At 41.0% G+C, this 22,556-nt stretch overlaps 1 protein-coding gene across 1 annotated transcript in view; it reads right to left on the bottom strand.

Annotated features, from left to right (window-relative positions):
* Nucleotides 1-16,478: 16,478 nt before the first annotated feature.
* SERINC5 (serine incorporator 5) overlaps nt 16,479-22,556 on the bottom strand; it is a 255,206-nt gene continuing 249,128 nt past the window's right edge. Inside the window, exon 12 of the mRNA XM_086960722.1 lies at nt 16,479-21,271. Coding sequence (XP_086816848.1) covers nt 21,124-21,271 — 148 coding nt within the window. The 3' untranslated portion in view covers nt 16,479-21,123. The remainder of the gene's footprint in view (nt 21,272-22,556) is intronic.

Genomic DNA, 22,556 nt, shown 5'->3' with positions numbered 1-22,556 from the left:
TGTTTTAATTGCTGCCAGGGTATCCTCGACCGAAGGAGGGATAAGTCTCTCCATGATGATGGTGGGAGGAACCTTAGTTTCGTTGTTATCTATCATCTCATAGCCTCCTCCAACTGTTCTCAAACTGTGTTGAATATTAGCAATTTTCGTTAGGAAGAAGGAGAAGAGCTTTTCACACCATTCGGTAGAAGGACTCATAGATACCTGCTCAGCACAGGGAGAGAGAAAGCTCTTCACTATCGAGAAAATTTCCCGACTGTTGTTACTAGCTCTCTCAATTCTTTTAGAAAAAACTCCGTTTTTGCATGTTTAATGCTAGTATAGTAATCTCGCTGGGCTGCGCGAAACACTGTTTTAGCCTGTGGACAGTAAGCTAATCTCCATGCTCGCTCCAGTTTCTTGCAAGCAAGTTTCAGAGTACGGAGGTGGGGCGAATACCAAGGTTGAGAAGGAGTCATCCTATTTCTGCCTGGATCAGCCTTCTTCGAAGAAGAAGTCACCGCTGCATTCAACCATCTGTCGTAAACCTGTAGCGCAGAATCCATATCTGCCCCTAAGATGGGTCTGTTCAAATCAAGGTAGGTCATCAAATTACCCACGTTGATTTTTGGGGGGCCCATTGTTTTAGCAGACTCAGGAGGATCTCTCAAGGCGGACCAAGAGAATCTAATCAACTGATGGTCGGACCAAGTAACTGCTTGTGGGGCCTCGACCATCAGTGGGAAGTTAGTGCATACAATGTCTAAGATATGACCACCAGAGTGGGTAGGGGAGGAAACCCATTGGGTAAGGGAGGCCAAATCAAAGTAGTCATATAGCAGCTTTCTTTCTCGGCAGTCCTGGACATCATCGTGGATATTAAAAATCATGCACAATGATAACATTAAGATTTGTATAAATATCTAGAAAAGATAATGGAACTCTAATCGCCGATTTTCGAATAATGTCAGCCATGTCGATTGTTAAGCAATTTCTAAGCTGACCGCACTGTGCATAATCCTTGGCGAGGTTTTCCCCAATCTAAGATGGCCGCCGCGGCGGGCGTAATATTTTCGAATGACTGCCGAGATAAATACCTAAATAACAACATAACAGATTGTAATATCACATGCATGCACAATGAGAATATTCAGGAGCTGTATAAACATCTAGAAAAGATAAGGCATCATGATCGCAGTCTTCCGAGGCGGTAATAGGCACTTCCGGGTCACCGTATTTTTTTTTTTCCGCCCAAATTAGGTTTTTTACCTTCAAAACTCGGCAGAAATAAAGTCCCTAAACAAATAACATGGTTAAACACTAAGGGTAGTAAATAATGTGGTCCTTTGAAAGAAAGTTTTAGAGATAAGTGCCAGAGGGCTGTTTACTTCCGGGTCAACCTGGGAAGCGGCAGTACAAAAACGCCAATTTTTCAGTCAAACATTTCACTTCTTATCGGAATGAAGGTAACCGCACGGAGGAGCAGGGAGGCCGATTTCGAATTATAAGGTATGTGAGACCTGCAAATGAGGATTTAGCCTGGAATGGGTGGGCACTCTGACTCTCATGCAGTAAGCTAAAACACTAGCCTGCCATGTTTTTGGACCCAACTAGGGAATCCTAAAACTCTGCCTTTATAGGATATATTTAAATAGAATGAAGTGCTCAGAATCGTTTTTTTGCGCTCAGTGAAAGTACAGAAACTAGGGATCATATAGAATCATCAGGAGTACTGCTTATTAAATCTCAGTTTGTGCATTGCAGATACATCTCCTGTACATTTAGATAATTATCGTACATGAAGATGCCATATTTATAATAAAAACTCAGCGGTGTCCTAAAATGTCTGAGTAAATAAGAGAGCAATGTGCTAGAAGTATCCCTGAAGCATAATTAATGTAAATCTCTAATAAGCTATGCAAAGTAGAGCTATGTAGAAACTATGAATATAGCCTCATCTCACATATCTATAGACATCAAAATTCCTGATTATGAAAAATATCCGGATGTTTGGTGAAGATTAATTAACCGTACCTATACACCCAACTCATACAAAGTTGGTGAGTATCCACCTATGTGACATTTAGCAGAATGTTAGGTCTGGCAATCAGTTAGAACAAGTGTGAGATTGAACACACGTGATCTTTATATACACAGGTCACGAAGAAAAATTAACCAAAGAAAAACTGTTTAAAAAGTAGCCACTCCTATCGACAACGGTGGTTCCTCCGTGCACATAGAAAACATTGTGTATTATTTTCAAGGTAAATAAATTAGCTGTTGGCACAACCTTTGTGGTACCCCCAGGATTAGCGAGAAATAAAGGGGCGCAATTGTTTTTGTATCCCCTATAGATTTAAAATAACTGTGGAAACTATCGGAGATGCTCATAGCGAGTTGAAAAGCAATTGAAAAGCTCTCTCAACCCAAGATACAGGTACATTCAGACAAATCCTCGAGGACTAATTTGATGGGCCTTGGTAAACTAGTGGTAATATCATGGGTTTGTGTAGATAACATTAGTATGTCTGCATCTGGGGTCAGGAAGTAGAAGGGGTTTAGAATAATGCATAATGTCTAGATGAAGCATAAAAGAGCAGGGTATGTGTAAAATAGAAAACAAAGTACACAATGACGCTAAAACACTGTTATTTATTTATAGATACGGAGTCAAATGTCCTGATGAAGGTGTCAAGACTGATTAGCACCGAAACGCCGCGTCGACTTTTTTACACTTTGACTGTAATTTTATAGATTGTGTTACCACTTTAGGTGGTATTTTAAATGTTTTGTATTATGTTTTAGAATGTAACCCAGTTGGGAGGCTGAAAATAAATTTTGCACATTATTTTTATATTTTAGGTGTATGTGCCAGTTACTTTAGTGTACTTTAGTTACTTGCTTTGACTTAGCTATGAAGCTTGTTTTGTAACACCCCTACTACCCTACAGAAACCCCCCCCCCCCAAAATTCTTTCAGCGATCCTAGTCTGCTACAATTACTACAGGGACTTCCAATTTCCTTTGTGTGTGAGAAAGTGCCATCTTTCTTGCATTGGTATGCCCCCACTTTTTTCTGAACTGCTGATGTGCTTTGACTGAGTGTGCCCTGGGCTCCTGCCAACCAGGTACCCCGGGTCTGTGTTCCTTCCCTAAAACTGTGTTGAAACTAAAACCCAATTGGCATCTCTGGCTACCTGTCAGCCCCTAGTAAATGGTACCCTAGATACCCAGGGCATGGTGACCAGAGAAGACCCCTAAGGACTGCAGCACTTATTGTGCCACCCTTAGGAGCCCTGTACCCGGACACCCACACACTTCCTTTGCAGGCTGAGTGTCTAAGTATAGAACTAAACAAAGAGTCGACATGGCACACATTCCTGTGTGCCATGCCCACAAGACCCACTGCCCTGGCATACCTCAGTCACCCCTCTAGCTGGGTGCCCTATGCCAGTGGTGTGGGCACAGGTGCATGAGCCCTGTGCCCTTACAGTACCCAGGGCCATTCCTGGGCACTGTACGTGCAGCCATTAAGAGTATATGGTGCTGGGAGGTCGACATTACGAACTCCACAGCACCATGATGGCCTCACTGAAGACTGAGAAGTTTGGTATCAAACTTCTCAGCACATTAAACCCGCCCGTTGCTGGACCCCTGGGTAGAGAGCCCCCCGCTCTCCTGGGCCTGCAACAATGCACATCCTGGTAGAAATGCTAGGTCTTCTCCCCAAGGATGGGCAGGGGGAAGCTTCAAAGACATGCTGCCTCTGTGAGCTTCTCCAGACGATTTGCTGTACCCAGCAACTGGCCCCCCACCGGTTCTGACCCCCACTCTGGCAGGAAACCCTATGTCAGGAAGGGGGGGTGTCAGCCTGTGCCAACCCCATCCCTCAGGTGGGAGAGGGGAGGTGAAGCACGACCCCAGGCTCCGGCCATCTTGAGGATGGGGAACCCTGCCAATCACAGCTAGGCTCAATCCCCCCATCCACCGGAGAGGAGCAGACTAGGGGGTGTACCCACCACAGGACAGGGACCTATTGGTCCCTGCCCTTGCCCTACCTGTAACGCCCCAAAATTCAGTATTTAGGGGCTCTCTGGACCTTCCTTCCTTAGATCCCGATAAGAAAATCAGAAGATCAAGAAGAAGACGACCCGCCGTCCAGCTGCTAACAGGACGACACCCACTGACTTGGCCCCAGCCCTACCGGCCTGTCGATCCTGGAACCTGCTCCTGCTTAATCCCGGTGACTCCTGCGGACAGCAACCTTGGGACCCCCTGAGGACCTGCCTGCCTGGACCCTCTTGAAGACTGGAACTCCCATAAGCAGAGGCTCTGCTTCAACAACCATACCCCTGGTGCCAGCCAGGAATCACCAGACCAACCCACTCTGCACCCGCCGAGCCCGGCCCGTGCGATGCAAGACCACGAGTACGTCCCCCCGACGACTGGGACCCAAAGTCCAATGCCCAAGGACCCTCCTTGATGAACCAGACGACGCCTGCAGCCTCAGAAACAGGGACCCCTACAACCACGGCCAGCCGAGGGTAAGATTTCCCGATGCCCAAAGACACGCCTTCACCCTGTGCCGTGCGGCCCCCTGTGCCTTCCTTTGGGGTACCTACCTCTTCTCCAAGACCCCAACTACCTCTCAAAGTGTTGGTCTCACCTGAAGAATCACCATCCCCGAGTCTGCAGCCTTTGTTCCCTTTTTACTTTTCCCATTGAATAACATTGAGCGCCTCACGGCTTAAAAGCACTCTACACCCAGCCACCCGAGTGCCTCTGGCCGTGCACCCTATGTCCTATCCTACTTCCCCAATTGCCCTGAGCAAGTGACCAGGAGCCCAGCTCCCACAGCCGCCTGGCCTGCTAGCCAGCAGCCACCAACCGAAGGCCCCCTGCCTCTCATTGGATAACATTGGGTCTAACTACCTCTGCACCCGGCTGTCCCAGTGCCGCTGAGGGTGTACTAACTGTACCTACCCGACCCTGGGGGACCCCTGAGTCTATGCCCAGAACCTTAACTTCACTGCTTGAGTACTCACCTGGAAACCGATAACTCCTGCCATAGGTTAACATTGACTGGTTTGACTGGAGTGTGAAGTTTTGAAACTCTAAAATATTCCTATGAAATTAGCCGAATACCGAATTCCGAAGTACTCACCTGTGATCAGTAGTGAAGCCAGTACTGTACCTTGTAGCCCAGTACTGAACCGCAAAAGTAATTCTAGCCGGGTTTGCTAGTAACCTGAATATTCTCCATAGGAATCCATTGTTTGCTTTTCTGTGAAATGTCTTCTGTCTACTTTTGAAAACTTGAAAATATTCCTTAAAAATCATACCAACTACTGAAACGTAATTACTTACCTGTCTTAATTAGAGATCCCAGTGCTGGACCTAAGAGCCCAGTACTGGATTACAAAAGTAACAACAACGTACTGTACCTGTAACCTGAATTTTCTCCTATTGGATAACATTGCTAGATTTTCATTGCAAAGTTTCTAAGTGTGAACTTTTAAAATACCTTTATATTTTTAAAAAGCATTGCAATAACCAAAACGTTTTCACTAAACCATTTTCAGCTTACACCCCAGGACTGAATCTAGGATCCAGTCCTGGAATTACAAAAGTAATATACAAAGTAATTACCTGCATTTTTGTAGAAAAACCCATTGAGATCAATGTTGAATTATGTTTAGTATTCTGTTGACTACTGCAACCCCTGTACCTATTGTGTTGACAAAGTTATTACCTTTCTGCAAAGTACTTACCTGAGATAACTCACAATTGAGAAAGTATATTTTGATACCTGTTGGTTCTAAAAAAAAAAAACAACTATATCTTTTGATATGACAACAATTGGCATGTAGTTCAGTCCTTGAGTGTGTGAAACCTTTTGCTGACTGAGTGTGTACAACAACAACTTTACACTGCCCTCTGGTACTGCCTTACTGCTCGACCAAGCTACCACTTTTGAGAGTAAGGTCAGCCCTGACTTTAACTTCTGTTATACCTCTGGGGTTGGTGGTCCCTATACACACACTGTACATTACTTTGGTCCAGTATATACAGAGCCACTTTCTCACAGAGTGCCACAAATGTCCAACAATTTTATTACAGAGATTTGGCTCATCGTTTTCTTCTGGTATACCCTTGTTCAATGTTGTCAATCTAGTCTTCTCCAGGTTCAAAATAACAAGGGAGCCATAGTGTGAAGTTTCAAAACTATTTTTTCTTTTTATTCTTCACAGCATCAATGAATCAGTCGAGCCAACGAGTTTCTTCCTCATTAAGGACTTCATCAGGGTTAAAATATATCCGTGCAGCAAGATCAAATAAGTATGAATGTATAAAGGAATCAGTTCTGCCCAAACCTTTTATTTCTCTATCTCTTCGAATACTTGTTTTAGCCCTTGGATTTCATATGAAAACAAACTGCCATATAGACAAAGCAGCTTATTATCCACACCCAATTGTGTTCTGTAAGCTCGGCAGGATATCACGACGTGCTACTAACGTCCAGAGCCTTCCTCCGAGGATATCATGGTACTACTGGACATTAGTGTGATATCAGACGAACCATGATTACTGAATCTTAAATACAATTTTTGTGAAGGTATGTTTTTTTGATTATTGTTTAAAAATTAAGATTTAAAATGTAATTTATATTATTTTAATTTGAAGAGTAGTGTTGTTAAATTGGACTTTATTATTTCTAAGTGAATAATACATATTTTAAATGTATATACACATATTGCACGTGACATTTTTAATTAAAAAAGTTTCATATGTTTCCCTTTACATCCCCATAGTGAGATTTCGATCTCCATGTGGAGGTCCCAGTTGGCATTATTATTATGACTTTTCTCTTCAAGGTATTCCCCTTGAGTAACATATGCTAATCAATAAAAAAAGTGAATAAATGTGATGAAAAGAGAATGCTCATTTCGTTTATTTCTCTATGTAACATGTTTGCTTGACTAGATTAGCAGCATTTGATCTAAAAGCAGATTGTTCTGTTTCAAATTGTGTTACTGATTTCTGAAGTGTTTCTAGAAGGTTGGTAACTACATGTCTTGTTTATAGTTATTATTCAAAAGAACACGTTTTGCTGAAAGAAAATAAGTAAAACGATCGGTCCAATCTCTTATTTGTTTAGAAAGAGCGGAGTAGAATCATATCACCCATTCTAATTGAAGGAAAACGGGGAGGGAGGCATTTACTCTTTATTGCTGAACCGGTCTGCACAGTTGGCCCCTGAACACAAGCCTTATTGTCAGACAGCTACGTGAGTGTTAACTATTTAGGCTTTCTATTTTCTACTGTGCTAGAATTAGCCTAGTTCCTACAAGTAGCAAAACTAGGGTAGAACTGTTGTACACATAGATGTATCAATATGCCTTTCTATTTGTCGTTGTTGTGGTTACAATTTATATTTTGGTCATCAGGAAAGAGTTCTAATTTTAAAAATACATCTTTAAACTCTATCATGTTTTCTAGTATTCCCGAGTGTGTCCTTCCTGAATAAAAGAGATTGGGGTGCCACTAACTATCCCTGTAATTTCTCAGAGGATTGATCATTACCTGAAACACATCTCACTCGAACATTGCCCAGTGGGTTGCGAGATGGTTGCCGTCCAAATGGTTTTCTGTCTTGGGTTGTCACATTAACTGAGCCCTTTGTGTCTTGAGGTCTAAAAAAACGAACTCTGAATGTTAGCGAAATCTGGAGAACATATTACTGTTCTGAACCAGAGGTCTTTGCCAACTCAGTGGAACATAATATTCAGTTGTAAAGTTACTTGCAGTACATTTACAGTTATAAATACAATCGAGTCTCCATCTAGTCCGCAAAGTGGGTGGCAACATGCAATTCCATAATAAGGTGTAAATCTCTAATAGAAGTGAATACGAGAGGTACCCCTTAACTGTAGTCAAGGGAAGTGGGGTTGGCAAACCAGTAAAGCAAAATTTTCCCTTGAGAAATGTTAACCGGAAGAACCGGTATGTCAGTTAAAAATCATAACAAAATACAAGTAAATATAAAGAATTCTTACAGTTTATTAAAGTTACAAATGTTAAAAGAAAAGTGGTCCCGGTGGAACCCACTCAACACAAATAAAACATTAAAAGAGATGTTTTACTTTTTTGACTTTCAATTTTGCCAACAAGATTGAGTCACAGAGAGAGAAAAGACAGTAAGACATAAAATTAGTAAATCTCGAATAGGGCATGGCCAATATAAAAAAAGTGGAGCTGCAACCTAGGTGTAGTTCAAATATACATGTGTAAATGCACGTTTGTGAATTTGGTCTAAAGATTTTTTCATTGTATATGCTGGAGGAGATTATTAATGTTGCTGGAGATCATTACAGAGGTTATGCATATAAAGTGCTTCAAATTTTGCTCCAATATTATATATGCCACTCACTCTCTTTTCACCTTGCTTATGTTTAATGGAATGTTTACTGTTTTAAGGTAACACTTTATTCATTTCTGTATTTCAAAATTGGGATAACATTTTCTGTTGTGAATGAAAAAAATGTACCTCTTGGGAGGTAGAAGGCTAGAGAAAAAAAACTATTGTATTGGATCAAAGCCATAATTTGAAAGACTTTACAAAGGTTATGATTTCATGTATTTAAGATTGCTTTATTATATCTGAGCATTTCTGATTAATTAGAAATCTCAATATTTCAAAATCAAGACAATCTCCAAAATCCTGTTCACTGGTTATGAATGTGAATACATGCGATGTGATCTCAGTGACACACTGCCATTAAAACTGTTTTAGTTTGTTTCTCATGTATTATACCTTGGGATCAAACGGCGAGGAGAACACATTTGCAAATTAACTTGTGCCCAACTAGCTTCGAGGTGGGAACAGTTTGAAAAAGCATATTAACACATTTTCAGAAAAAAAGCAGTTCACATTAATACATACCACTTTATTTTTAGGCTACCCCAAATTGTTCTGCATTCTGTCCATCAATTGTTGTTTTTGGATTTGTCACCCCAAAATGAACAGCATCATAGAGATAACAACATAAATAATCGGTATCACATAGACAGGCTTGATGTAGGTTTTTATTAAGTTTGATGGCATTGAGTTCTAAAGTTGGGGACAGATACAAAACACAATCACTTTTTCCTCTACAAAATGAAATATATTTTAAAAGATAGCAAACTGAATGCAGTTGGATCCATGAAAACTAGGTTGAGTCTTTGAAAAATACATGAATCTTCCAGCAATTACACACAACTAAATAAAATGATCCTAGAACTGAACCAAAAAGAGTTCCTTCAAATGAGCGTATAAGCACTAATAAACCAAATGTATGAGCGAATGCTCGAAAAAGATCACATTCTAATGGTCATATCTAGAGACAAGACAAAATATCTCTTGGTTAAAATGCAAAACTGATACCCAGTTTAAGATTTAAAATACACAGGATTTATCGACTGACAATTTGGGAATACCCAAAACAAGCATATGATCATTTTGTGTTTTTAGTGCTTCGATCATTAAAAAAAAAAAAAAGTTTAATTTGGAGAACATATGCATTAAAAACACAGAGAAAATACTGCCACTAATAGAAGTAGAATCCAAACAATAACAGTAGGGAAAACAAAAATCAACTTTCAAAATGGCAAAACAACCAGCACAGTTCGTTAATTCATTGTACAAGACATATAAATAAAGAAAAAAGATGGTTTAAGTAAAATAGGACAATTAAAAAAAAAAAAGTCAAGTTTAATGAAAAGCACCTTCTGTAGCACAGGTAATATTGCAATACTAGCCTTATATGCTTAAAATAGGCCCTGATTCTAAAAGTCACAACTGCTTCTGCAAAGTAGCAATGACACTTACAGATTAGAAAATAAATCCCTCTTTATGACAGTAAATGGAAAACCAAAACAAAATGACAAGTTGCAGCATTAAAACATTTTGGGGCAAAAAATCTTTTAAACAAAGCTTCTACACTCAGCCCACTTTGTCTTCATGTCCCACGTAAAAAGCAGAGCTCACCCATCTTTAATTTAAAGTAATGATAAAATGCTTCAAATAAGCCCTGCAGAACCTTTTTCTTTGAACTTCATATGCATTCTTTTGGAATATACAAAAACCTTATGAACCATGCTTTAAGTATTGTTTGAGCAATCCATTTTTGATAAAATAGAAAATCTGGTTTAATAATCAAACAGAGGCCAGTGACGAAGTAACTTGCTAAATAGAACTACACTATGAATCAGAAGCCTTGCATAATAACAGTATTTAGACTTGAGTTGTGTAGGAAGCAATACAGGTAAACTGAAACGTATTGTCGAAAGGAAGCGGCCCTTACCTCAGCGGGGTGACGTTCGAGCCTGAGGTCCCTGATCTCCGAGCCCGGCCATAACGCGTCCCTGTCAACCAGGACTCCTCCCCTCTCTCTTCCCCTACAGGAACCAGTGGCGACGCACGGAGAACCGGAAGCGGTCCCCCCTGACCCCAGAAGTACATCCCCAGAACACAGAAAAGCAGAAAACCCGGAAGGGAGAGCGTTCCGAGCAGCAGACCCATGGCAGGAGTCAGCAAGCAAAGAACCCGTGACGGAGAGCGGAGGCGAGTGTAAGAGTCGAGGCGAGGACGAGGAAGAGGACGTCTGGTCCGAAGACTGGTGAAGTCCTCAGGAGGTGGCTGGAGAGTGGCCGCAACTCGCTGGAGAATTGCGGCAGGGCATGCGAGTACGATGTTACGGGGAACCTCACTTACAACGCATTTTTTACAACGCACTACCATTACATCGCAACCATTACAACGCAAACCATTACAACGCATTGCGCTGGGGGGCACTCTAGGATAGGGAATATATTTAATTTACTATCCAACACCTTCCCTGCTATCCACGGGGACTGGAGTTGGAATAGTAAATTAAATAATTCACTATCCAGTGCCTAAAAGCATTATGCGTTGTAATGGACTGCGTGGTAAAAACCGCGTTGTAAAGGCATGCGATGTAAAAGCATGCGTTGTAGTGACACCAATCCCGATGTTACCTATTCTCCGTGCTCCCATTGTAGATAGTTGTAAATTAGTGTAATTAGAACCTCACCTGATAGACCACCGAGCCACTGTATATTATAGATAACCCTACCACTCGCACTGTAATTTGTATAGAGGCCATTGCACCTTCCCTTCACGATATCACCCTCTTCCCCTCCTCTTTCTTGCCCTCTCCTTCTTAGCCTTCCTTACTGTCCCGCCCCCACATTTCGTTTTCCGAACCTTCACAACTTGGTGACAGTACTCAAACGGTCCTACGCTAAAGGACTAACGGCCCTGTACTTTCTCTCCTTTGTATATATCTCCGAGGGACACCGGTGCACATCCCAGGACAAGACGACCCCAGCCCAGCAGAGACCCTCACCCGACGACCCCAGCCCAGCAGAGAACCCCCATCCAGACGACACCCACCCAGCGGAGGACATCCGGGACCTGCCGAACATTGTTTGTTTTCCCTGAGACTTTCCTTCCATACCCTGCAAAGTCAATAAATCTCGCTGATCATAGCGCACTACATCGGACCTCCCCGCCTGTTATTCCGGTCCGCCCAAACCCCTACTCCACACGTATACAGAACCCTTACACTTTATTTCTATTTTTATGCAGTTCTTAATTTGAGCCTATGGTTTCCTGTGCTCAGCACCAGCACTAAATTGACAGCGCCGGAACCTATGACAGTCTGCCACATGATGGCACGGTTTCTTTTAAGCAAAACCAAATGGGATGATGGACGGAGTTTTGAGCATTGCAAGCACTCACCCCAGTCAACTGATCTGGGTTTAATCCATCTTCATTCTTTAGCTCACTCCGCCACCCCAGTTCAGATATGGTCATATGCAAATCAGTCTGACGCTGTGCCTCATGGGAACAGTCCAGCCCGAACTACCAAGCCATGTCTTCCCTGGACTGGAAACAAGCATCCTGGGACCGGTTTCTGGATAATCAGCAGTCATCAGCCAGGCTGGCTTGAATCCAGTGGCAAAGTGAGCAAGGGACCACATCTGGACAAACCCTGCCAACTTAGGGCGAACAAAGCAAAACCAAAGGGGATGATGGACGGAGTGTTGAACATTGCAAGCACTCACCCCCAGTCAACTGATCTGGGTTTAATCCATCATTCTTTAGCTCACTAGGCCACCCCAGTTCAGACATGGCATTTAAGTCAGCAATGAGCACAACAACTGTTTATTAATTCAATATACATTAAGAATAACTAGTACATGCATCCAAAGCCATTCTTTGAACTTTGGGGTCCTGAAATTGTTGGAATTATCACACTAGTAGGAGTGTGACGTATTAGTTATACTGTTACTGTAATTGACTGCAGCAATGGGCAGTGAAAGTGGAGGTGGCCTGCTGCCCACGTCCGTGGCACTTATTTGTTTTTTAAATTAAGCACTGTTTTTATGCAAAGTGCCACCAGGGAAAGACCAGGTTTACCATGGCATAACGTTCAAATGAAGGCCTCCACAGTGGCATCAAGATGGCTATTCCCTTGACCGAATGGCCTTGCCTATTAATCAGGGAATAGTAAACATCACTCCAAGTTCCCTTTGACAACCAAGCAAACAGAACCCCTAAGGACCTACAGAACATCAGTGTAGTGCCATCAACCTGTTCTTGATCCTAGACTACTGTGGTCACTGTTATTCCTTCAAAGCGGTTAATTGGACAGAGTACTAACCGACATTCTCTGTTGGAAGTTCCAGCTAACTAATAACAAACTGGTTGTAATGGGAGGAGCTGAAGGAGCTCAAATTAACTACTACCAGTGCTTTAAATGGGTCGGTACTCACCAATACTGAGTACCGGCACTTCCAAAATTTCTAGCAGTCAGTACCTGCACTTTTCTTGAGTCAGGGAGCGTGCCGGTACCCTGATTGATGGCACGGCAGGCTCGGATTCGGTATATCACCCAACGCAGGACAGATGCCGCTCTACTTCCGGATCTCGCAATCGCACTGAGCCTGTGAAGCAGACTTTTGCAGGGACGCTGCTAAAGTCCAGAGGCGCACCTCTAAGTTTCTTGCAGTTTATCAAGATAAATAATGCAGAGTGCAGAAGTTTGACAAAAAAGTATTGATCAAAGCAATATACTGCGGCTCATTGAGCAAAAGTGTAAGGAGAAATATCCCAAAGGGTAGGTTTCTATTCAATAAGTAACATGCACTCAATTTATGTCTAGTAGTTTACACATCTTTCACTCTCTTTCAACATTCCACAGTAGCTTGGGCTATATATACCATAAGGACCGCTGACTTGAATTCACATGCAGTATTCTGTATCATCATGTCTTGCCCTTAGCCCCGCCCACTTGCCACACCTCTAGCTCATTTTAATGAGTACCTGCACTTATTTTTTTCTCATTTAAAGCACTGACAACTACGGATATCATTCCGTTTCAACACCGTTGCAGCATGGGAAGACTTACTGATGTCGAATGTTGACATTTTGAATTAGCCAGTTAAATTACACGCCAAAAACAACCTTGCTAGGATTCATATTTTTGTCCCAAAGCCTTGTTGCTTCTTTTGAAATTTATTTTTTAGAAGCCCTTTAAAGCTTTCCTAAACTTTTTTCTGATTAAAAAAACCCAAACAGAAGCAAAGTTCTGGTAGGTTCACATGTGCCTAACTTTTCCTCTGTAGCTACACTAGTTAGTTGAGACAGGGTGCGTGCTCAGCATCACCTTCCCATTGTGAAGGAAAAGCGGTCTGACAGCACCGCAAGCACCTGCCGCGCTAGCTGTATACAGAGCAATAGGTCAAAATTATATAATATGCAACCACAAAGTTGAGCAAGTGTTAAATATTGAATACGCAAGGAACTGACAACGTTTTCACATGAAACCTAGCTATCTCCTTAAGTAGGCTTCATATAGGTTCTGATTTTTTAATTAAAATAGCACAAAAAGTGTACCACTTTCTCTCCCCGCGCACCAACCCTAACAATATCACATACTCCTGTTATCTCGGCTTATTTTTTTGTACTGGAGTATTTTAACAGAGTGCTGATTCTTTGATTATGTTTTTATTATTCTAACAGATTTCCATTTTGAAAGGAAACGTCTCCCCCTGTTCCAGCTGCACAAACTGATCGAAAAAAGATCGAGGTCAACACTTGGGTACCAGCTATCCTACTCTCCCATAAATCCAATTCATTCTAGAGGCGCCAATGAGAGGTTACTTTGCAACCGTGCTTGCGGAATCTGCCGATGTGTTCTTTTTCTGGTGCAGCTCTTCACCTCATCGGACATCGGAAAAGTCCTCGGCCGTCCTCGCTTGTTTACTCCCACTCACTTCACCCAGTCTATGCGCACAGCTGATAAAGGCCAGAGCACTCCCACGAGGAAGAGGCTCTCAGAGTCTGCAGCAAACAGAGGCCTTGCCAGGAAATGCACGCCTGCAGAGGAGGGGCGCTACTACAGCACAGCACCAAAGAGTGTAACCACGCAGCCAGCTCGTGCACTTGCCCCAAATGCAAATTCAGATTTACAACCAGACAGTACTTTGGTTCAATTGGAAACCTGTCTCTGGTAAAGCGGCTCATCTGAAACTCAGTGGAACGCCTACAACGAAGGAATACTTCAGTTGTTTTATGTATGTGCTATTTGCCCTTTTTGAACAGCTTCTATATTAGGCGCCATGACACACGTGCTTTTTCATCTGAGATGTGAGATGTGTTTTAGTAATTGAAGACTTCCTTCCAAGCAATCAACGGTATGGGTTAGACTAAATAATGCATTACAAAATAAAATAAGTAAATTGTGAATAAAAGTTGCAGGTCAAGTTGTATAAGGTGTACTGGCATTGTGGAGGTATTCAAGAGGAAGGTTATTGACCAAAAACTGGAGCTGGTAAACAGGGTGTTGCAAGTTAGTGAAATCGGTGGGAAGGGTTTTAGTATAAAGGGAACAGTTGTGCTCTGCAGGATAAGCGGTTGTCAAGTGAACAATGGACTAAGTAATATGGTGCTAACAGGAAAGGGGTGACCCTACGAACCCCTTAACTAGTGTTTGGAACTCCAAACCCATATCGTAAAAGCCAAAGACCCGTGCACACAAATCAAAAACAGTGTTTGTTCATATTCAATACAATAGGACAAAAGAAGTTCGCCACAAGTGTTCTTGTTTAATTTAATGCTTATTTGCATAAAGGCCAGCCAGCAGACACGTGTTTCGTCAAAGTACAGTCAACTTTGACTCTTCAGGCCCATGTCGTAATAGACTTAGTCAGTAATCCCCTTTCTGGTGATAATTCCAACCCGGTCTAGGTCTGGGATAAGACGAAAAGAACCAAAAACAGGCGAATTTCAGGTTTCTGATACATATACTGATATAGGTTTAATCAGAGTACAAAGGACAACAGGATGAGTGTATCCAGTCGATAGAAATTCCAAAGTGGAGAGAACTTCATGTAAGCTGGTGCTGAGGAAGAGTAAATACATGCTGATATAAAGGGTCAAGGAGGACGTCCTCCTTGACCCCGTATCGGCACGTGTCGGCTGGCTGGCCTTTATGCAAATAAGCATTAAATGAAACAAGAACATTTGTGGCGAACTTCTTTTGCCCTATTGTATTAAATATGAACACTGTTTTTGATTTATGTGTGCACAGGTTTTTGGCTTTTACGATAGGGGTGTTGCGAGTGGACGTTGTGTTGGCTAAGTAAGTAAAGTGGGTGGTATAAGCTGGTTGGTTTCAGCGAGGAACAAGCATCTGTTCCCTACATTCCTGCCCTGTGATACTTTCGTTCAAAAACAGCCACAGGCACTGACATCCATACATCATTTGGCTGAGGGAGTCCAGGCACCCAATGTTGTTCAATTTGTTTAGGCTACCAAGTGCCAGGAAATTTGCACTTCTGGTGAGTAAAGTTGACATGATTAACTTGTCATACACCATGGTTTCTACCAGCTCGGTTCTCAAGGATGAGGCATGCACACTCGGGCAGCAAAAACTGACTGCTTTAACAGCTGGTCAGAGATTAAATCCTCCATGACACCAATCTATGTCATTGCGTATTGTGAACTTCAGTTTATCTTACCAGTGGTAAGAGTGGCATAGCAAGATTTCCAGGGACATAACGTATTGAAGGAAAATAGGCGTTCCTACCTTTGATAGCATTAGCCAGCCAAAACTGGGGTACAGTGGCCCCTTGCGCCCATTGCACCTGCTGCACTATTACAGAAATGGCCCAGAGTGCAGTCCATTTTCCAGTGCCAAGGGCGTCCTGTGCTAAGCACCATATGTATGAATGATACCATAACAGACATTTTCAGCAATACGACACCCTCGGGAATGTGCGAGCTTTATAAAATTAATTTCATTCATTCACCTAGTCGAACATTAACCACTTCTATGTATCAAATTCCAAAACTGACATTATGACATCTGCAAACAATAAGGTAACTATATTCTGCAGGGAAGATTCTGAAGGATCATTGAGTCAGGATTCTAGAAAACACATTTATTGATTTGTCAACAATGTACACTGCAAACAACTGTCACATTTGTAACTTTCAACAGTGTTATAGTGTTGTTTTGAGCTTATTAAACTGCATTCTAGCCCTCAGAGCAGTAAAAAAAAAAAAAATCCAAAGGCCTTTAGGTTTCTTGTTCATTGCTCCACAAATTCTTGGTAACAAACCGTTAATAGCATGATTTGTAACAGGAGTTTCAAAAATCCCACTTGTAACAAGGCAGTGAGAAGAACAGGTTAAGTTAACAGAAAAAAGTAACTGAAGCAAAAACAAATGTAAAACCCAATCTGATTCCATTCAGGAACAGGCTCCTCCAAAGAAGATTTGATCAAGGCACTATAGACAAGAGAAATGCTTTAGAGCATGGTTGAGCTAAGTTGGTCAATGGACAACAGGGTGATGGGATAGAAGCAAGGTTAAACAGGCAGATTTAAGCCAAATTCTCTGGTTATCCACAAATCCGGAATTGGTCATTCTCTACCATCTCCCTGCCACCCACAGCAAGCACCAATGTTTGCACAATCCTGCTTCCATTCAGAATATACCATAGAGAATAGCAACTACAAATGTATCTTCTCGGAATTTAGCCACACAAATGCATTCATACATACAACTTTGCAATACTGGACACCAAAGAAATCGTGCATACAAAATGTAACATGTTGTTCAACATATGGTCACGACACTGCAGCTAATACCACGTATTCTTCCAGTCATTTTCACAAACCATTCACCAATGAGCACAAACAAATCTCTAACACACAACGCTGAGGAAAAGGGACATGCTCCACTTGTAACAGTGCATGTTTAGGATATCCTTAGTAGTAAGCAAACAATCCTCATGATGCTCTAGGGGCTGCACTGTTGGACTCAGCCCTTTATCAAGAAATTGCTTTCGCATAATCAAGACACGAGGGGAGGCAAGGGATAAAGAATATATCAGCAGAAACGTACGGATGTTTTTCCTTCACCTATTTTTGTTGCTCATAATACCATTAATAACGTATTTTGCTCCCGCCTCTGAACAATCTTCACATTTAATCACAGTGGAAAAATTTGTACATATTGCTCAAGTGCGGGTCAAAGTTACAAGCTACTAAAGCATGCCCTTATAAATAGAATGAGGATTGAACCTTATCTAGAGAACTCCTTCCACAGACTTTATAAAACCATGGTCGGCATCTGTTATTGCACAGAGAGCAATGACTTAAAAAAGCCATCCCTCCCATCTATTAAAATGAAAACAAAGATTGTACATTATTGACCATAAAAACCATCTTGGGATTCTGGTGATATCTACAAACAACTCAGCGGTTGGCCTCAATGCTATGGGTCACTAAAACCCCTACATGTCATCAGAGCCCCTTGATGCATTAATACCAGGATATGATATATACACCCACTCACGTATACAAACATGTATGGGCACCATACAGCGACACCCAGTCTTAAACACCCAGGACTAAACAACTGGGATGCATAGAAAGATAGAAAGACAAAATCTGGAATGGGAGGCGAAGGCTACCATTTAGAGGAAGCGATATGTTGAATAAGAGGAATATGCAAGTCATCTGTCTTGTTACATTGCAATCACAGAATGGCCCACTATCTTCTTTACATACAGTGTCTCAAGTAATTCACTTTAACTTTGGGTACAATAAATTAGGACAGCAATTCAAGAATTAGGTCTCGGCCTTAAAAAACAAAAAGTCATTTGTGCAGGAAACAGGATATGGAGTTAAACCACATACAACTGCATTAAATTTTGTCAACAAAAATTCATAGTCTGCGGACCATAAGATTACCAGAGCAAGGAAGTTTAGATACAAACTGCATTAATTTCTTTTACACTAATCTATATACATAAAGAGCATGTTCAGGTGCCACATGTTTGTATATTTATATAGCGCAGCTTATCACCCATGAGGGTATCCAGTCAATACCCTTGGCAGCCAGTATTTCAGTTATGACACAGACCAATCTTACAAGGTTTCTGAGTGAATTAACTCACTAATTATTTTAATATTTGACTCAAAGTCGCACAATGTCTCCCCTCTATGGACAACAAATATTTTTTATGGAAGATCAGAGGAAAAACAATTTTGCAGAATACAATTGCACATAACAAATGAGGACCCACTGACCAAACTGAATAATACCCAAGTAAAGGGGAGTATTAATAAATTATGAATGGGACTCTGACCACCCAACCAACTGGAGGAAACACATTGCTACAGTCTACTGTGCAGCAGCCATGTTTTTAATTATGCCTTTTGTATACTAGAACGAAAATTGTTGAGGGGGCTTATATTTTTGCTACCCTACCGTACCAATAATATGGGCAATTCATTTATCTAGGAGAAGGAGTGATTTACAAAAATACTTCTTGTGGGTAGTTGTGTTTCATCACTACTGTATTAGGTGTGAAATGATCCTGAATTTACAGAAGGGATTCACAAAACTTTCTCTGTGATTAATTGTGCCTTAATCAGATTCAGATGTAACCTAGTAAAAAGTAGGCATTAGTTGTGACCTCACAAGAAGGCTGCAGTCCTTGCCAGTTTCACTGCTCTGCAGTGAGAGAAAATGTGCACCTTTATGACTGAGCCATGAGAAAGGTACGGAACAGTAAACTACTGAACACCTTCCTGTTAACTTGCTAACATCTGTGCCCCACCAATAACACATGTTTCATAGCTTGTACCAATTATAAAGATATTTGGGTATAGGGTATGCAAGGATAGATGCATGACACCATTATAAAACCTATACTGGTCAGTACATTTTATGAATGAAATCCCCAATTGGATATCGTTGTTACTTCAAAATGTCTTTCCACTGAGTCCTATAAATGCTAATAAAGTATCTTCTACTTCTGTAGACTAAAACAAGACATTAATGTGGATTCCTTAGAACGCAAACCACAAAGTGACAGGACACATTATGCTTAATCAATAAGTATTCTCAATGGTCTTCATTATTAATTAATGAAGGGTGAAAGGCTGACTTGCCCCTGCCCAGGAATCATACCTGTGATCAGTGGTGGGCACTTTACTCTTCCGTATTATTCCAAAATCTTCATTTGCCTATTAACTATAAAAAATATTAGGGTAAAGTCCCTATTATTCGGCACTGGCCATTGGCTGCTTCTTCTGTTGTGTTTTTTTAAAGAGAAATCTTAAGTTATAGGGATCTCTTGTAAAATCTGAAAATAATTACTTAAAGAACAAAGAAAGAATAATTTTGACTTTGGTTCCTTACAGGCAAACACTGAAGTTGTTGCATGCTGGAACTCAAGAGGTATTTTCAAAAGGCAAGTTTACTGCCATTTATCCATACGTAAATTAAATTGAAAATTCTGTTGATGTTCACTCAAATGACTTAAAAGAAAATCAAAAGTTAAGAAATTCAAGTATTCAGGTTTCAAGATGAAGACAGTGATGACATTTTAACTTTAAAAAACAAAAAAGGAACTTGCATATCCAGGAACCATAAAAAAGTTAGGTTTACTCAGAGTAAAAATTCAATTGCGGGCCTTTGGACTTTTGAAAGAAACTTTTAGCTATGTTTATTTCTATTAGGATTAATTACCTACCCAGAATACTTATAAGTAGGTGAACCAATCCAGAAATAGTCAAATCTGCAAGTTTGCTTTTTCACCTCACTTTGATAATATACTGGTGAGGAAAAGATTGATCGTTCTAATGACGTTTCCAACTCTAATGCCATCATGTAAAGAAATCAAATGGTAAATATGGCTTAGCATTGTATGTAACAGATTTTGGTTGGTGAAGCACACACTTCCTTTGCCTCTTACCTCAAAGCCATTGTAAACGCATACTTTAAGGAAGAAATAGCGTTACCACAGTAAATTTTAGATCAACACTGATTGTTTTTCTCAAAGAACACTAAGGACTTTAAAAATGAAAGAGGGTCATATGTGGAACACCTGAAACCGTCTTAAAAAGACAATGTTGACTTTATCCAGAAAGCCCAAATTTGCTATTTTTTTAAAATTCCACTTTCACATAGGTAGAATATTCCTTGAATTTGAAGTCCTGAAATGCTCTGGGCACCATCAAATTATGCATTTTTAGGGACAATAAAAACCTGTTGTAAATAATATATTTTTTAAATTATTTCCATGTAGTGCTTCCTGATAACTAAATATATTACCAATTGTTCAAAAGTTGCAAAGGTAGGGGGTGAAGACTGAAGAGAACAAAATTAGACAAGGCAGCTGGTACATTTCTCCAAATAGGCCAGAAAGATAAGTTAAATAATATATCAATAAAAAGAAGAAGACAAAGATTCCTGCTCCCACTGAGTGAGCGATGCACAAAGTTGGAATTGGCTTGTTCTGCCAATAGAAAGCCAGTATTGGTCGTACTTCTATTTTTCATGTAAATGTGTTGTTGAGTCCATCATGGTTTGCTAGGTGCAAGAACAATGGCTTAAAAGCTTCCAAAGACTGGCATTTAAATAAAATCTAGGTTATCTTGTATACTTTAACCAATCTGGTTGAGTAACCATGTTCCCATCGAAAGTGTCCACCAGAGCGTTAGCTTTGTAACAGCTGGAGTAAAATTTCAGGACTGCAGCTGCCCAACCTTTAAGTTAGGCTAGAAACTCCCTGTTTCTGCAACAGAGCGGTGCTATGAGAGTCCACAAGTAGAGCAAGATGCACATCCAGCAGGAAGAGATTTTAATCCAGAAGGTTGACCAGTTACCGTGGAACAATTTTTCAATCACAGCATGGTCGTAACTAGAAAAATAACAAAAAACAGTGTTATTTATAGTCTCTCATAAAACATGACTGAAAGCCCCAACTTTGTCTCAGATTGCACCTCTACCCTCCTTCCATCGTGGCTCTCACCCCTGGACTGCCGTTCCAACCAGCAATACCTCTGCCTACAAGCATCACTAACCTGAAGCACCATCCCCCGTTGAGCAGTAGGAGGAAAATAGACAAAAGCCATTCATTTGAATGAACCATGGGGGTTGTCTGGACACTTAAAATCAGTTACTTTAACATTTTTCCATAGGCTAGATGGGTGTTCTGACCAGATATCTTCCAAACACCTTAACTCCTCATAGGTATGCTGCAGCCCAACTCAATTGCTTCAGTGTGGTCCCTATCATCCGTATTCCACACTGTATCTAGTTTTCAATTGAAGGCTTCCACAGTTACAGTTATTATTTACTTAAGTCTGCAGGGTCTTTCTACTGAACGTCTTTTGACATATTTCTTTATAGCTTCTGCATTTAAACACAGTGCTCCCTACTAAGCTTTATAACCATGAAAGGTAGAAGGGTTGACACCAATTGGGGTATGGTTCTATACATAAAACAACATGATAAAAGGAAGATAATTACACTAAAGAATCCAGCAAGTTGAAGTTCCAGTGAATTGACATTTCAACAGCCAGGTCGAAAAAAAGGGAAACCGAGTGCACCCGAGTTGGAGGACTGTTCGTAAAATGTGGAAGAGGAAAGGGGGACTTTAAACCATCACGAGCAGGAGTGGCATTGAAGGAGTCTTAAAAGACACGGAAGAGGAGAGAAGAGTGTACATTAGATGTTAGAGGCAACAAGACTTTGGAGTGAAGGGGATAACCAGCTGCACTTACCATTCAAATAGCAAGGTGAATTTTAGAAGAGGAGGAGGAGGTGATGTAAATATCATACGCTAGCTCCATATTGTTTGTGGCAGGATTACTCTCTCAAGTTTTTATTGTCTTAGTGACTGGTGGTTAGCTCATGGGAGTTAATTTCACATCACCTAATACTATGAAGTGACATGGATCAGAGTTAATGTTCAATCTGTTCCAAATGTAGGAGACACGCTGTGTGATCAGGTTTCTGACTTTTAACTTAGTACATTGTAAATCTGGCGCAATGCCAACACAACAAAACACGAGGATTGTCAAAGACTATTGAAGATTGAGAAGTAAATTGCAGCTAAACTCTGGCAGAAACACGAAAATCAACAATGAACACTGCATTACTTATTCATTTCAAGCTCTCACAACAAAATGAGCGTTACTTAC

This window comes from Lissotriton vulgaris, chromosome 3_1, assembly GCF_964263255.1.
Source record: "Lissotriton vulgaris chromosome 3_1, aLisVul1.2, whole genome shotgun sequence".
Classification (NCBI taxonomy): Eukaryota; Metazoa; Chordata; class Amphibia; order Caudata; family Salamandridae; genus Lissotriton; species Lissotriton vulgaris.
This window is presented reverse-complemented; position numbering and strand designations above follow the sequence as displayed.